Source organism: Numida meleagris, chromosome 2 (genome assembly GCF_002078875.1).
Source record: "Numida meleagris isolate 19003 breed g44 Domestic line chromosome 2, NumMel1.0, whole genome shotgun sequence".
Lineage (NCBI taxonomy): Eukaryota > Metazoa > Chordata > Aves > Galliformes > Numididae > Numida > Numida meleagris.
The window spans coordinates 114938277-114955635 of record NC_034410.1 but is presented as its reverse complement, the minus strand read 5'-3'; the positions used below and the strand labels follow the sequence as shown (position 1 = coordinate 114955635).

Here is a 17359-nt window from a genome sequence, read left to right as displayed (position 1 = left end):
TCTTGAAAATCTCAGAACATATCTCCATTTTTTCAGCATAGACTATAGATAGAAATCCGTTTATTTGGATTTTGTTCGGTAGTGCTCCTGTGGAACCTGGTGCTTTGTCTTGAGCCAAATATGAGTTTGCCTGAGTGTCAGGCAGTCCTGCCTCTACCTACAGCACCTTGATGGGGGCAGAAGGTGCACAGGTCCAATTTGAGCAATCAGTTCCCAGCCCCGGGACCGAAGTTCTTGCTGATTTTCCTCAAGGGCTGTGGACAGGCTGCTTCATAGTGGCTAAGCCACCATCTGCAAGCTGATCAGTAATACCCTTCCTCTGTGCCACGTTCCTCCCAGCATGTATAAGAACTGACTGGGGTTGTGGAGCAATTTGGGGGTTTTATCTGATAAGCTGTATGAGACAGCGGCTCTGCTGAACTTCTTTGTATTCAGAATGCAAAACTCAGGGGGACAGTACAGATCGATATGACAGCCTGCTTTGAGCACTAACTAAATGCAAGCTCTCAGGTTCTTGCAAATTTTACTTTGGATAATTCCCCTGTATATCATTTCCACTCAGGCAGCTGAATATTTTGGTTCAGTGCTTACACACGCTCTGGAGACAAATCTTTCCTGATTGAAGTCTGTAGTGTACCTTATATGCTTTTATGTTCAAGCATTCATTTAGAACAGCTTTTAGAAATGTTCATGCTGGGAATACAATAGCAAACAATCCATATCGAGAGACTTTCAGTCCTGTGAGTTTTGGATAATCGTGCCCTAAGCTTTATTCTGTTTGTGGCATAAAGTGTTACTTCCCATTGACCTCTGGGAAACTTGGGATTTTTTCTCAGGAATCACAAAAGGGGCAAGGGGATAATTCACACATGGAAAACAGTATGGCTTTGTTTTTCAAATAAGCAGAATGATTTATTAGTAGAAGTGCAAATAATGCAGTACAGTAAGTCTTGAGGCTGAATCCTGTTTCCTGTGAAATGATCTATGAAAAGGGGAAACCTGCGTCTTCATTCAGTGCAGTGGGAATGCATGTATGTCCAGGCTATTGCTCAACTGCTTGCTAATAGGAGCCAGAGCCTCTGTGAGCATCCAGTGCGGCTTTCAAAGAGAGGAGCTCCACAAAATGAACAAAGTGGCTTGCCACATCCTTCCTGCTCTTTCACCACTTGCAAACCCTCTCGCAAGATTGAGGACAGCTCATCGGTAACACTGTTCAGAGACGTGTGTCTGCTGACCTACCTTCCCCAGCTCCCCGGAGAACGCAGGCTCTTTCTGACCACAAAAAGGAAGACGTGACTTGACCCTTTTAGTGAAAATTTCAGAACAACTCTATCCAGAAGAAATGCATTCCTATTGTAATAGCTCTATTTTAGGCCAAAAATAGAGCCAGGAACAGCCATTCATTATGCAGCACAGCTAAACACAGCAGACGTTTGAAAGAGCGAGAAATGAAATAGATAAGATGTACTCAGATCTCAGGGCCTGCTTGCGGAGCTCTGGGGGAAAGCTGCCGCATGAAAGGATTAACCCTCAGTCAGAAAATACAATTTATTAATTGTATTCTCACAATCCGAAAAGACTGCTTAAATTATTATTGTATAATGACAAATACAAAAATGCTAATAACTCAGGAGTTTCCGGGGCTCCTTTTAGATCTAGGCCACCTTTTGTCTACAGGTTTCTGGCTGAATGTATGTGATTTTAGAAGAAATGGATTATCTTGTTACAGGTTTTACGACTGAAGCATTTTGATTTTTCAACATGGCATTTTGTTTAAAAATTCACCACACTTTTATTAAAAGCATGCCTTTTTGCCATTTTTTCACCTTTTTGATCCTACCTTCCACCCCCAAAACTAAAATATTTGCTTGAGGGTAACCTAAAATGATCCTCTTTCTCTCCTTCATTTTTCACTTCAGGCAGTGAATGAAAAATCAGTTGTATGCATAACCATCATAATATCTTTCTAACTTACTTAATGGAAAACATTCAAAGGTCTCCTGGAACATCATCCAAGTGTTTTAACTTTTTCCACCCTAAGAAAAGATATGTGAAAATCACCTCTGGCTGATATATATATCCAGGTTGTGCTCACATATTTAGTAAACTGGTGAACACAAAACTATCGTACTGTTATAGATGGGCCATAGCTTTAAAACAGATACGTTTTAAATAGTGCAAAAATTCACATAAAAATTAATCTTATGTCCTTTTACAGCTGATTCTGATAAGCATGTATTTCCTAAAGCCTGCAATTAAACCTTATAAATACTATTAAGTATTTATAAGTTAACAAACTTATAAATTTCAAAGTTATGGGTTAACAAAAATCCATTTTCCAAATCCGTCCCACGTTCTGATAGCGTTTCAGGACCACTGCCTTCTCTGAGTTTAAAGTACTTGCCTGGCAGAAATTACTGAAAGACAAGTAAGGAAATGAAGTAGCAAATAAGAATTTTTTCTCACCTAGCTCCACATCTTGGTCATCCGTGAGCACAAGAATGATATTTGGTCTGATATTTTTTCGCTCCTGCTGCACACGGCCTCTGAACCTCAGGGACTTGAGAGTGGAAGAGTGACTTGTCAGCAGTTCAGTACTGAGGACTGCCAAGAGGAGTGCAAACCAAGAGGACTTCATAGTAGTTCCAGTATTTCAAGGAAAAAAATGATCCAGAAGTGCCTGAACTCTAGTTTTCAGGACCTGCAAGGAGGAAAAGAAATTCTGTTCGAGCAATAATTAAACTTCCAGTCACACAGTGAAAAGATGATTCTTAGGGAAGTCAAACCTGACACATACTGTCTGACATGACTATAAGCCATATTGTTGAATAGGAGCTTTAATCTATCATTTTCTAAGAATAAACTCAGTCCTTCTGCAACTACACTTTCTCATATAATTTTTGCTTGAAGTCACGCCAGTGCCTGCATTTTGTACAGGCATGATTCCTGGTATACTCCTCACAGTGCTCCTACTCTTACACCCCGTGCTTCTTTTAATGCAGCATGTTCTGTACAATCAGTACCTGGGCACAGTACAAAATTGCTGGGACGCAGACGTGTTCAGAACATCTGTAGGAGGAGCCCTGCAAGAAGGAGAAAGCAGAAGGTCTGTCAGTCAAAGACCTCAGCACTGTGCCTGTGCTTCAAAGTCTCCAGAAATGTTCAGTACAGCTTCTTTCTCTGTCCTGAAATAGAAGAGTAAAAAAAATTTGCATTCCCCTAAGCTCACCTACTTAATTTAATACCATACGTACCCATGCAGCAGTTAGATGGCACCTTGGCTGCTAGAGATCAAGGACATACACATCCTGCCATCAAACGCAGGTGCTTTTGCAACATTTATAGGCAGCCTGAGATTCTGTAAATAAGAGTTAATTCCAGCCTATGGCACCTGGCAAGCAATAAAGCTATTTTAGCTTAACTCACCTGCACGAGCGGCTAAACCCTTACAAAGCAGAGAGGAGAGCAAGGCTGTCATTTGCAATCTGCATTGGATCACTACATGAAAAGTCATCTTCCCGCTGACAAGAAAGCTCATATTAAGTGACAGTCCAGATGATCTTACCCAGCATTGTGAAGGAGTGTAACTGTCCCTCAATCAATCAGCGATGGACCCGCGTGCCTCATCCATAATGCACGGTACCCCTGGCACAGCCCTGTCCTTGATACTCCGTTTCCAGACTCGGCTGGGTGTGTTATCAGAACCCCCTCTCCATGCCTGTCAGTCAAACAGCCTTGCTGTTGTAAGACCCAATGCAAGCACACAGGCTTGCCTTCACTGCAGCAGATTTAAACCTGCGGCTGAGAATGACTGATTGGCCTGGGGAGGAATGGGCAGCCACTCACACTTGAACATTTTTTGGATTACTGAGCGAAGCACTGCAAAACCGTCCTGTTATGCAAGGGAAGGGAGGGAATTTCTGGGGGCAAAAGGGAAGGGGTGGGAAAGAAACTGTGGAGTCAAGCCTACTCCCTCCAGGGTACTGAGCTGCCACATATATAGTTTTGGGGCTACAGATGAAGCACGGTGACATCAATTGGTAAAAAAAACCCCACACCACCACTAAAGTCCAAGAACATTCAAGAAATCTGCTTTTGGGGAAGGCTGCATGGGAATTGGGGTGGACGTGATATAATGAGACCGGAGCACCATTCAAAAGATCTGTACTCCCAACCTGAGTTTTGTATTGAGACAAACAGCATTAACAACAAATCCACAATTCTGTGCAAACAGTGTAATGAAAGCAACACAGAAAAAAAGAAAAAAAAGAGGTCCCATCACTCACCTAAAAATGCATTAATTGGAAGGTGCTCTAAATTTCAGGGAAGAAGCCAAAGGAGAGGGAGGGGAAGGGATTTGGTACTGGACTGCTAGGGAAAGGATTGTGTTCTTGTTTTCACATACACCTTTTATTTTAAGCTTCACAAGCTAAACAGTTTCATGCTTCTCACTCTGGCAGGCTGTAATTACACCAGAAGAGTGTGAATGTCTTTAAAAGGAAAATTCAAGTGTTGCAGAGAGATCCTGTCTTTCATTGTCTCTGCCCCACCAAACACTGCAGCTTCTGATGATCACTATAGTACTGTAAAGCCAATAACGGGGCTGGGCATTGAAAATTAAATGCCATTTTGGTGATTACACAACACTCAAGTAAGCAGACTGGAAGTCTGTCATTAGTCCAGACTGACTATTAAAAATACTTCAGTTTTCCTGTATTTGTTCTAAGCTGAGCATGGAAGCCAACAAAAGCACTAAAGAACGAGATTACTGAAGAAGTAAGCATTCTTCTGACAGACACCAGACACTACATGCTCTTGGTGCGAGGGAGAAATACGATTTCTCTACGTCTGATCTTTAAATAGCAAAACTTTGACTCACCTCACAAAGAGTGAAAGGATACGTGAAGTGAGACTCAATGTTTAGTTTCTTACATCAGTTGTACTGTACAGCAAACTTTTTCAGACAATGTTGACCCAGAAAGTGCAGTCATCCTGACTGCACTGAGCAAACACTGGCACCAATGTGTTTGAATAATCCCCCACAGTATGAAACTGCAAGTTCCTGACAATTACACCTTAGTGCTAATAAAATTTACACTAATGCAAATTAACATTGACAAGCATTCTTCATTTTACCCTCTTTGGGATGTGCTGGTTTTTAAAAAAATCATTTTGCTTTAGATTTTTCAAGCAAGTCAGGGCCACTTTAGACAATTCTTTTTTGGGAAAGAGAGCATGAAGGGTTTCTTTTCCAACTGTCTAATTTTTTCCCCTTGATGGATAAAGGAAATGATAAAGACTGATCTACATGTATGAAATTAGTTAACCAAGTTTCATTGAATTGTTCCTGCACAAGAGCACAGTAATGCCACCTTTTGTCGCTCATAACAATTTCATTTCTACATAAGACAAATCTTTATTTGGAAATATTCTTTGAGAACCTGCCCTCTTACAGTCTGATTCCCAGTTCTAGAAGGAAATGAAGTAAAGAAAACTGTCAAAATACAGCCTTGATAGGGAAGATAAGGCTGCAGTGTTTGTGTTGGATACTGTCTGGTAGTCTACAAGTGTCCCTACAGACACTGTAATTTGTCTTGAGAAACAGACAAAAATATGAGAAATTCTAAAAGAGACCATTTCAAATTCAAATGTGGATGTAAACTTAACAAATTTTGTGTAGTGTTCAGAAATCAAGTCTGTACTAGATGTTTTCCTCTAGCAGAATTTACAAACATTGATTGTAACTTCTATACATATGCTATTTTGTAAATTTAAGTTATATGTTTCCTAAAGATTATACCTATGACAACTGAAACATTGTCAGCAAATAAATGAAACCAGAGCAGCAGGAAATCCAGAGAGACTATTTTTCCTCATCTGGATGTAATTTTTATGTTACAGTCACTCTTTTTTTTTTTCTTTCCCCCACAGAAGCACAAATTCATAGTTTGTACTCACCTTTCATGGGATAAAATCTGAAAACTTGGTTCTTTAGTTGGTTCTGTGCTGCTAGTATTATAACAAGCAGTTCAAGAACTTGTTGGCATGGAGAATTAATTACCCGTGAAACTTGAATTACACTGACAAAGAAGGGCCACTTTTTGTCAGTGGAATAAAAACTAGGAGGACTTTATTTCTAGGTCTCTTCAGTGACCAGGAGGAAAAGTGAAATATTGAATAATATCTTCTGAAACGATCTGTAGATTTTATATTTATTTTAGTCAAGAAGAGTTTAAGGTTTTTTTTGTATTTAATTTGGTACACAACAAGAGACAGTCTGTTTTGAAAAAAAGATCATTTTTGCTTTGAAAATCCACATTGTTTTGACATGCACATTTTTTACTGTGCTCACTGAAAGTGCCATATAGTGTTTGGTCAATAAAAATCTGTCCAAGGTCATGCATTTTGTTTATTAAACAAAGTCACTGAATATCCTTAAGTGTATCTCTCCATTATGAGCTTTAAAGATGTGTGGACTTTGTTATATTTCATACATTTCAAATGTGGCCTCCACATACCCTTGAATAGAGAATCTGCCTTACATGAACAGATTCCTTTCTTGTTTATAAATCTGAAGGCAAATGTGGGGATAACGAGTAAGGCTTCTGGACATATGGCTATCCCCAAGACCATGAGATATGCAGTGCTCCAGACTAGTAATGCACAGCCAAGTGGTAACAAAGGGCTGACAACTTTGGCTTCTCTGTAATAGCTGAGAAGACTACTCTCTATTGGTGTTTTCTTACAATCATGAAGAGGACAGCACGTGATCCAAAGTCACAGCTGAAGCGTTGCAGACAAAAATGGATCTACTCTGGCCAAGGTAAGACTAACATAGACTGTGATTATAGAGTTGAGAACCAGAATTCAAGTTTTAGTTCTCCTGGTATTAGCAATAAATATGCCCAGAAAATTATGAATGTGAGGTATAACAGTGATCCCAAATGAAGAAACTCCTACTGTTATGGCAATTTCATTGTTAAGTTCTTCGTTCTTCATTACTATATAGTATCCTATTGACTATTACTCTCTACTTAAGTTTCCCTGATTCCACAAATTGGCTTGTTTGTATATAACTAAGACATATTCCATAAATAAATGTTTTGGTAATTAGGAGATTTTTGAGATTTGCAGACAGGCATTAGAAACTTGGACGAAAATTATCAAAAGCGTGGAAAAAAAAGCAGGATATCTTATCATTACACATGATAAATTGTCTTATGTCTTTTATGCAAAAGACTGATTTGGATAATTTCTTCTTACAGATTTTTTGTATAAATAAATTGATAAAAATCTTCAAACATACAAAACACCAACCATCAATCATGACAAGTGTATGATCATCTTTCCTGATCCCAAGCAGAAGAGTACTATCATCATATGTATTTTACATATGACCAGTTGACTTGACAGTTTTATCTTTGTTGAAGATTTTTGACTGGAGTATGTCCCCAGGGTTCTCTGTTTCCTAAAAATCAGAGTTTCAACAAGAAAAGTAGAAGAGCAAATCACAACAAAAGGAATTCTAAATATCCAGAAAGAGAAGAGAAAGGAAGGGTGCATGTGATATACTGCAAAGTTGGTGCCACCCTCCTGCTGCTGCCAGGTGGGGGTCTTCAGGACCACAGAGATGATCAGAGGGCTGGAGCATATCTCCTGTGAAGAAAGGCTGAGAGAGTTGGGCTTGTTTAGCTTGGAGAAGAGATGGCTCTGTGAGACCTTGTTGTGGCCTTCCAGTAGTTAAGGGGAACTTGCACGCAGGAGGGGGATCAAATCCTTATACAGTCTGATAGTGACAGGACAAGGGGAAATGTCATAAAACTGAAAGAGGTGAAATTTACAATAGATGTTAGGTAAAAATTCTTTACTCAGAGGGTGGTGTAGCGCTGGCACAGGCTGCCCAGAGAAGTTGTTGATGCCCCATCTTTGGAGGCACTGAAGGCCAGGTTGGATGGGGCCCTCGACAGCGTGATCCAGTGGTCAGCAGCCGTGCCCATGGCACAGGGGTTGGAGCTCAATGATCTTTATTTAAGGTCCCTTCTATCCTAAGCCATTCTATGATATGAAATGATATTGACAATGTTTTATAATTTTCAATATGACTTTGGTGGTTAGTCACATCGGTGGGCACCTGGTCAGTTGCATTTGAAAAACTAGTGAGACTATCTTTAGAGCCAGATATCTTCATCATTAACATCATGTTAAATGGAGGTGGATTCACCCACAAATGCCCTCACAAAGGTCAGGATCAGTGGTTTATTCCTATCACTTTCAGTTCTTTGCTTTAAAGTGAAACATGTCCATCTAGAAATACTGCTGCACTCAAGAACTTTTTGCCTATGTGGGAACTTCAAGGTGAAAAGGAGTGAACAGGGTTTTCTCAACCACATATGTACAGCTTTTCAGAATATTTGATGTTTACGTCAAAGGGTGGATGGACTTCTCAAACTCACACACAGTCTGAATGATAACAGGTGGGCAGTTAACAACAAAATCGAACAAAACCCAACAAAATGACAAAACTAGTAATTTCATGATGATTGTGCAGATAGATTGAAATTACATAATAAAAAGTTCAGGGAAGTGACACGTTCATCTGCACCAAAGCAACCTAGCAGTTCAGAAATCTCTTTAAAAATCATATGGCCCTAATGACTAGAGGGTTGTAACACTCCACAACAACAATAAGGCTAACAACTCTCAATTACACCAATACAGTGAAGTCCTTAAGTGGAAAAAGCTGTTGACAGATGACTGTTTTGAGTTTATTAATGTTAATGCTTTTCTCACATCTCACACTTCTATCTTCTATTTAAAAGGAAAACACTGCAATCTCAGGCTACCAGGCACAAAAGCGTAAATCTGCAGGCCAGTTTCCTGTGGGAATATCAAGCCTGCAGCCATGGGAAACACATTTATGTACAGCAGAAGTCAGGAAAAAAAACAAGATCTACCATCTCTTATTAAAGGTTAATCCTCTAATCTTAGTTGTAAAGTATAGGATTTACAGTGAACACAAAGAATGCAGTTCCTATCTAGGTCTAATCTAATCATTATCTATTGGATTTCCAACACACTTTATTAATCAATCAGTTATCTGCTCAACTTCCAAATGTAATCTGTGTATTGTAATGATGTATCTTTTGTGCGTCGGGCTAGATTAAAGTAACTATAATTTAAAGTAATTGCAGGCAGGGAGAATCATAACCTTATATTATTGTTAATTTTTTGCATTGTAATTTCACAAACATGGACAGGAAAGGAAAAAGCCTGCAGTGACTTGAAAGTCTAATGCACACTTTCTAACCTATTTTTATAACTTTGTACAGGTTAAGGGATATTCTGAGTGGGTAAAAGTTTCCAGCACTTCATATGTCAAACAGCAAACTCCAATAACATTTCAAAAATACATAACTGTAGAAGAAATTAACTGTTTTTGAGAAAAGGAAAATATGTCTTTTATTTTAATGCTGTTAATATGGTTAAAAAAGCATTAAAGCAAATAAAAATATTTTTATATTAACCTCAAATCTGTGAACGAGTTTTAAAAGAAAATTCTCACATACTTCTTGGCAAGAAAAGAATGTCTCCTGTTAATTTACAAGCTTCTAATAATATACAGTTTCTCAAATCTATTTCTCTCCATCTGATTTACTTTGTTTTAGAATTTCATATTTCAACACAACCAAGAAGTGCACTTGTCATACAAAAGAGGCTGGTATAATTGAGCCAGATGACGTGCCCCACAAGTAAAATCAGCCATTCATGAAAGCTGGTCACCAGAGGCCATTTCAAACAATGCACATTTCAAAGTAATCTAAAGTAATCCCTTTTCTCTACTGATTTGGTTTCCAGGCAGTCCTAAGCACATGTGTGCAGCAAACAGGAGGCTTATTAAAACCTGATGTTATATTGGAAGTTATAATGCCGTTGCCTTGTGATTGAATTCTGTGTCTGTGAGCCTTCAAAGAGATGGAAAAAAAAATCAATTAAATTTATATGCTTATTAAACATGAGTGTCATGATACGTGCAGTTTATTAGCACTTGCTAAATAATTAAGACCAAGAAAGATAATTAGATGTGCACTAGGCTCCAAACAGGCTTCTGATATCAGGTTATTTTAACCTTTAAAGAAAGTGGCTTTCCAGCTCCCAGGTAGTATAATTGCTAAAAGACTCCAAGTATATTTCAACTAGAAAGAGTAACCTTTGTGTAAGAAGGAATTTAAGGTAATTTTAAAATTCCTTTTAAAAACCACATCTCTTTGCTATATCCCTGCTCAGCTCAACAGTGTGGGCCATTATGAAAACATGCTGTACAATAACATACTGACGATTCAGTGATCCAGTAAGTAGTCTTGTGCTGGGAGATCGTATCACAGAGGTGAACAACAGCAACACAGTTTGCATGTTTCTTTAAGTTCCCTTTTAAGTCCGCAGGACTTAGAAACCATGCAAGAGAACAGCTTTTCCTGCCTCATTTAGATAGACTACTCTTGAAATTCAGAAAACTTGCTTCTTACGTACATTTATGTCCTCTCAGAGATCTGCAACACTCTTTTGAAAGTGGGATTTTTTGCTTTTTTATTTGGTGAACAGTTTGTTTTCCTAAATAAATGGATATGATTAACCTGAACATGAATATGTCATCGTTAGCACAGAGTATCCATGGATCCACTTACGCATGAGAAGACAGAGAACATGGCAGTTTCCTTATCATAACATACACAGCTCTGCTACTGCACGGGCAAGTTAAGGTAGGTTGTGCAGTAACCACAGTAAGGACTGAAGCATGAAGAAACGGCAGTGCGAAGCTATGTAAGCTATCCATTTAAACAGATAGCAGCACCTGTACCCCTAGGAAAGAATCTCAGATGTACTTTTACTGATAACACAGATAACACGCCTGGGCCTTCCACAAGCACCATGGGAATTTAGGTAGCTGCCATCCACTGAATAACCAGGAGAACTGGGCTGTTCTTGTAAGTGCTTTTGAAAAACTTACTCTATTATACTACAGTACAGAAAGCAAAGTTGTTTGTGGCATCAGTGCTTTGTGTACTTACATTCACTACAAGAGTGGTTATATGTACATATATATACTACAGTCTGCATACAGTGTCTGCTGAGTTTCTCCTTCACTTCCAGCTCAGGTGACAAATCTTAATAAATTCTAGTTTTTGGATTAGTCCCACTATATTGAAACAAGCTTTACTTTCAATAAATTCAAACTGAATTTAATTGAACTACTAAGATAGACTCAGTGGGTCAGGTCCTGAGTACTGTCTTCTAAGGAAGACCTTCCTCACTTGGTTGCTTCTCTTTGTCAAGTGGCTTTTCAGTCCTGTAGTATGAAGTTGTACCTTCACAGATTTACATGTAAAAATAGCTCGATAGACCAATAAATGTGTTTTTAAACAAGTTCCTGCTTCACAAACTTATACAATAGAGAAACCACCACAGCAGTAACAGTAAACAATCAAACCAAACAAAACAATGCTACAAAAACAGATGCTTCATATCCTTTTCTGTGAAGACTAGTCAGCGAGGAAGTTGCAGTGACTTGAGGCACTGCTGAGAAGTACATCACCCCTGCATCGAGCTTATTTTTATTCACTTTTGTGATCAGGAGCCCCCAGTGTCCTCTGAGCTGTGCTCACTGGGGAGTGCAAAGTATAGCACCAGCCCAGGCACGTGGGGTCTTTTGTCAGCTTATCCCAGTAAACCTTCCAGTCTCTTTTGCCTACTGTCACCTTGCTGTTCCACCATCCCCACTTGAGCACACACCTGGGTGTGCTTTAGAGGCATTCCCAGGGTGACTTGTGGCTGACCCACTGCTAGGAAGACCAGAAAGTCATCTTCATGCAGCTTCACTCCCATATTAGGAGCGTTCCAGTAGCTATGTTCTGCTGGGTGAAAAAAATTGTCACAGGAATGACAGCAGTGATGAGCAAGGAATACAACTGATGGATTTGAGAGTCAAGATTTTCAAAACAGCACCCGAGTCCTTACTTAGATTCTGATACACGTTCTGCTGTGCAAAATAAATATGTCTACTGGATTGAACAGGACTGCTCTCCTTAAACCAACCTCTTGTGGATTCTTCAGTAAACCTCTGGCATGGGGATGCTTTAAGGTCTTTGCTGAATATTTCAAAATAAGCTAACCACCACTGACCACTTGCCCCATCTGGAGTACTGTGTCCAGGCCTGGGGCCCCCAGGACAAGAAGGACGTGGAGCTGTTGGAACGAGTGCAGAGGAGGGCGACCAAGATGATCAGAGGGCTGGAGCACCTCTCCTATGAGGAAAGGTTGAGGGAACTGGGCTTGTTCAGTTTGGAGAAGAGAAGGCTCCGGGGAGACCTCATTGTGGTCTTCCAATACTTGAAGGGAGCGTATAAACAGGAGGGGGAACGATTGTTTGTGAGGGTGGATAGTGATAGGACAAGGGGGAATGGTTTTAAGCTGAGACAGGGGAGATTTAGGTTAGATATTAGGAGGAAGTTTTTCACACAGAGGGTGGTGACGCACTGGAACAGGTTGCCCAGGGAGGTTGTGGATGCCCCGTCCCTGGAGGCATTCAAGGCCAGACTGGACGTGGCTCTGGGCAGCCTGGTCTAGTGGTTGGCGACCCTGCACTTGGCAGGGGGGTTGAGACTCGATTATCTTTGAGGTCCTTTTCAACCCAAGCCATTCTATGATTCTATGATTCTATGACACTTGAGAAAAGACCAAACTGAAGCATCTAGATACTAAATTCCATCTGAAAAGTAGTATTCCTATCAAAAAAAACCCCAAAAATCTGAAATAAGAGCCACACTTTCCCGTTCAAGGACACAATATACTATATACAGCTTATCTGCCTGTGGAATACCAATTCACTCCGCCTGAATTCTGGATATCTGTTCTCAAAGCGTTGTTTGAAAATAATCTTCAGCCTGAGATCTAAGAGACTCAAAAATGACTTGCTGAAATTATTCTGTGAATAACTGTATCTCAGAAAATATTTTGAAAAGGTAGCACATATAAATGTGCTTTCATTTTCTAAGTGAAAATGCCTGTGGAAAGACTTCCTTCATCTTTCAAGCCCACATACAGGTACTTTCAGATTGACAGTCTTGGATTCTGTAGATGAGGGCAGTTTTGAAGCATGGAAACTGAGGATAATATGAGCATGCATATTTTTATTTTCAATGTACTTCTTATTAAGAAAAGTTCTTTTTTAGCAGTGAAGAGACATGATTTTATATAATCTTTATAGAAGATATACATTTTCCTTTATAGACCGTCAATTGCAAGCCTGCTCATGAGCCAGGATTCTACTAAGATGCCTGACACAGCACAGACAGAATTATTTTCTCCAGCAGTGATGGAGTGGGCAGACAACCTTATGTTCCAGCACCTGACTGTGTATTATGCAGAGCGAGGGAAGACTGGAGTGGAAATTCATAATTGTTAGGTAGGAAGCTTCTGAATACTATGGAATGGATCAAGAATGGGAAGGACTAGGACGAAGAGGAGATAGAAAGGCAAGGACAGAATGACAGTGCTTTCCTTCATTTTGTTTAGGAAGGAATTTGTGAAGCATCCCAGTTTACAGTGATTGTTGGGAACTATCAATGCTTGCTTTACTGGACTTCTTTTTTTTCTAAATGTAAATGAGATGTTCTTATATAAAAAGTGTCTCATAAACTGCATTTCTCTCTTACATCAATGACCTGATTCAGGAACGCTTAGACCAGCATATAGATAATCCACTTCTTTGTCCTTAGTGGGCTCAGCTGTGAGGTCAGATGAGGCTGTTCACAGCTTTACCAACTCAAGTCACGAAAACCCCCAAGGATGGACACTGCCCAAATGCTCTGGAGCCCTGTTCCACTGCTTGGCTGTCCTGAGGGTGATTTTTTTTTCTCCTTATATCCAGTCTGAACTTTTGTTTACCTTATGTCCATTGCCTCTTGCCCTCTTGCAATGCATGATTGTCAAGGACTGGTCTCTGTCTCCCAAATGAACACCAGGTACTTGGGGGCTGCTGTAAGCCCCCAGTGCTATCTCTGCTCCCTGATGAACAATCCTACTCCCATAGCATCTTCATATAGGCCAAGTACTCCAACCTCCAGCTGTCTTGATGGCCCTCTGGTGAACACAGATCCAGTTTATTGATTTCTTTCCTAAACTGAGGGCCCAGAACTGGACACAGCATTACAGATGCCATCTAATAAGTGTTGAGTCAAATACATACTCATGTTTGTTTAAAGAAGTATCACTGCTAGGCAAAAGTGAGCTGAACTAAGCGAAACAAAAATTTCACAGAACTTTTCCTTGTAATCTAAATGAATCACTGAAGATTTTCAAGTAATTTGATTGACTAAAATGACGATTTTACTATTTCTAATTATTTCTGAACTTTCTGGGATCAGGAATGAAGAGTGCCACAGAAAATGCTGATTTTGCTATAGTTAGAGGCTTATCAAAATCCAGAAGGTAGCAACAGACTAGTAGGCTGTTTTCTGAAAGACACAAGCAAGTCCCAGAATTCATCATTCACCAAATAACAATTCTGTCTCTCATTAAGCATAAGTCTAAGAGCCTTCCTACTGACTTTCTATTGCACTTATTTCATCACTGTACACAGCTTTTAAGAAATCTCTGACATTTTCTCTTGCATTAAAAAGTCTGAAACGTTAAGGGTTAAATTTTGCTCCTCAGTTACGGGAATTAGCCAAAATTTCAGGTTTTATCTGAAGTTCATTGAACTGGGGAGAAGTCTTACAACGTTATTATTTAAGTGGACATTACTTCAACAGAATGATGAAAGCTGATTTTAGATGTTTTGTTTTGTTCTGTTAATAAAGCTGAGTGATTAAAGGAGCTAACATTTGAAAAAGAAGTGCAACTTTATATATCAGAAAAGAGGGAGCTGAAATCCCCTGTGCTCGAGGCCCCATGTAAATGTAAAGAGCACAGCTGGAATGAAACAAATGATCTGACTGGTTTCTGATGTGCTGGGTGGTGTAAATGGTTCACACTAACCACACTGCACACTCATAATATAGGAGCTAATTCATCTGCCATGAATACATTCCTGTGTATGTTGTCCTTTAAAATAAACAAGCAAAATGAGTAATTTATCAGGAGTTAAATGCATGTTTTTATAGTGGGACGCCTTCTATCCCATATGGCTGATTTTAAAGTCAAAATCTAGGTAGCCTAAATCCTCTGTTGCACTAGATGAAACTCTTACTGCTTTAAAATACAGAATTTCAAATTTTTAGCACTGTCAACAAGTTCCAATTGTTCTTGAAAATATCATTCAAGTTGGTTAGTAGTTTCCTAGAAGACTGTAAAATCCTAAGTACAGTGCTGCAGACGGTGTATAACAGTAACTTTCCAAAGCTTCTATTTACAAAGGCACTGCATTTGCAAGAAGTTCTTATCTTTAAAATTAAGATATGTTGTTGTTATAACCACAACAAAGCTGTTTTACAGGAAAAGTCTTCTGGAAAAAGACTAATCATAACCAGCCCTGTATAAATTCTACAAATGCTTTTTGTTTCTTAATACTCTACAATCTATCAAAAACCAGATTATTCTTGAAGACATCATTATGATCTATTAACATCACAGTGATTAATGTATTTCCCAGAGGTTTTTTTTTTTTTTTATAATAGGAATAAAGTTACTAATTTGCCTTTGTTCTCGCAGACTCTTCCACTTAGTAAGGGTAACTTACATAGGCAGCTCTGATCATAAGCTCTTAATAACAGATATACATTGAGATGCGAGTTTCATAGACTGACAGAGACTCCAGTGAACTTTCTTCCAAAATTAGAGGTGCTTTCCATGGCTTACAGTGAAGAACAAACAATATCTCTTGGGTAGAATATTCAGAAAAACTGTACAAGGAAGTTGTGGCGTAATTCTCCCTGTTTTCTGCCCATTTTTCTTTGTGGTAGAAGAATTCTACTCTAAAAATTAACATATAAAAAACTTCCACATTAAAAATGCTCTATTATTTGTATGTCTTGATAAGGTATCTGGAAATTGTAACTTACTCCTAAGGAAAAGCATGAACACCATTTGACAAAAACCCACAAAACTTACCGTGGTGGTGTTAAACAGACAGCAATGCATCAAACTTCAAAGCTACAGAAGGGAGAATAACCTGAAAATGCAACACCATCTTTCTATCTCCGCTCTGTATTTTATGCAATTTTGTAACGTGCTTTAATAAAATTCCCAACTCTCCTCAGCATTTCCTTTAAAACTGCAGTGCTTTCAAGCAGACAATATGCCATAAATCCACTCCCCAGACCTGCAGGATGGGGATGACAGCACCCATAGAGTACATAGTGTAATCCACCTCTCTGCTGTCTGCTCGTGTTACCCCACCTTCTTATTTTTCCACTTTACTGAAAGCTCTTAGAAACTTACCTCTTCCCTGGCTGGTAAAGTACCTTTAGATTATAGACATGGTAAAATTTGGACAAAAATACACGAAACATTGCAGGGCATATTGAAAGAGAAAGGATGTGAAATGAAAAATGCATTATACTAACATATCATATGGCACCTGATTATGTTTCCATTATCTCCCACATTTAAAACTCTGTTGACCTCTGGTCAGAGGCATTTATCTTAACACTGTGACTATTAGTAAGACCCTTCCACATTTCTCTCCGTGATTTTCTCTCCTGTAACTAGGTCTTTAACTATTATATTGAGTTACATATTCATCTTTTCACAGGATAGAGCTGGGAAACAGATACAGTGAAATGTCAGCACTGCCAATGTGTTTCCTATGGTCTCTAATGTAATTTTTATGTATCTGCAAATGAAATCCTCACGTGTTTCAAGTAACACCTATAACCACATTTTCAGGGCACAGCACAGGCCAATAACTCCCTGTGGGCCATGGCTGGGGCCTGTGGTTGGGCCTGGCTCAGTGGGGCCCATGGCACGGCAGGGCTAGGCTGTGGGGAGCTAGGTACTGGCCCTGCTGCAGCCTCACTGGGGCAGGAGCTGACAGCCTTGGGGGCTGAAATAGGGTCCTGGGCTGTTGGTAGGGTGGAGGAGCCCCAGGGATAGGCAGATCTGGGGGTGCCTCATGGCCATAATAACAGCAACACCATCAGCTGTAAATGAGATGGTGTTCAGTACCCACATGAAAAAGTATCTGTCTGAATGAGAATGAAACCCATTATCTATAAATGCAGAAACGCTGCCCTAAGACTTGCAGTGGACAAGTACATTTCACCAGGAAAATGTTCCTGATAAATCAACAGAATTGGTTATTATATGGGAAAGGGTGTATACGAAAAGAAACAGAAATTACGATACAGTAGACTGGAGCATGTCT

The 17359-nt window shown here is 39.5% G+C and overlaps 1 protein-coding gene across 13 annotated transcripts in view; it reads right to left on the bottom strand.

The window, feature by feature from the left end:
- Positions 1-17359, bottom strand: part of SULF1 (sulfatase 1) — a 156229-nt gene that overhangs the window by 65803 nt on the left and 73067 nt on the right. For 10 of the 13 annotated variants that reach the window (XM_021386502.1, XM_021386504.1, XM_021386511.1 and 7 more), the window contains 2 exons: positions 3024-3083; positions 2467-2701 (listed from right to left, as the gene is read on the bottom strand). In XM_021386502.1, coding sequence (XP_021242177.1) covers positions 2467-2638 — 172 coding nt within the window. In that variant the 5' untranslated portion in view covers positions 2639-2701; positions 3024-3083. Of the gene's footprint in view, positions 1-2466; positions 2723-2797; positions 2987-3023; positions 3084-5958; positions 6036-17359 lie in introns of those variants that run through there. The other 3 variants (XM_021386507.1, XM_021386508.1, XM_021386509.1) reach the window with 3 other exon arrangements.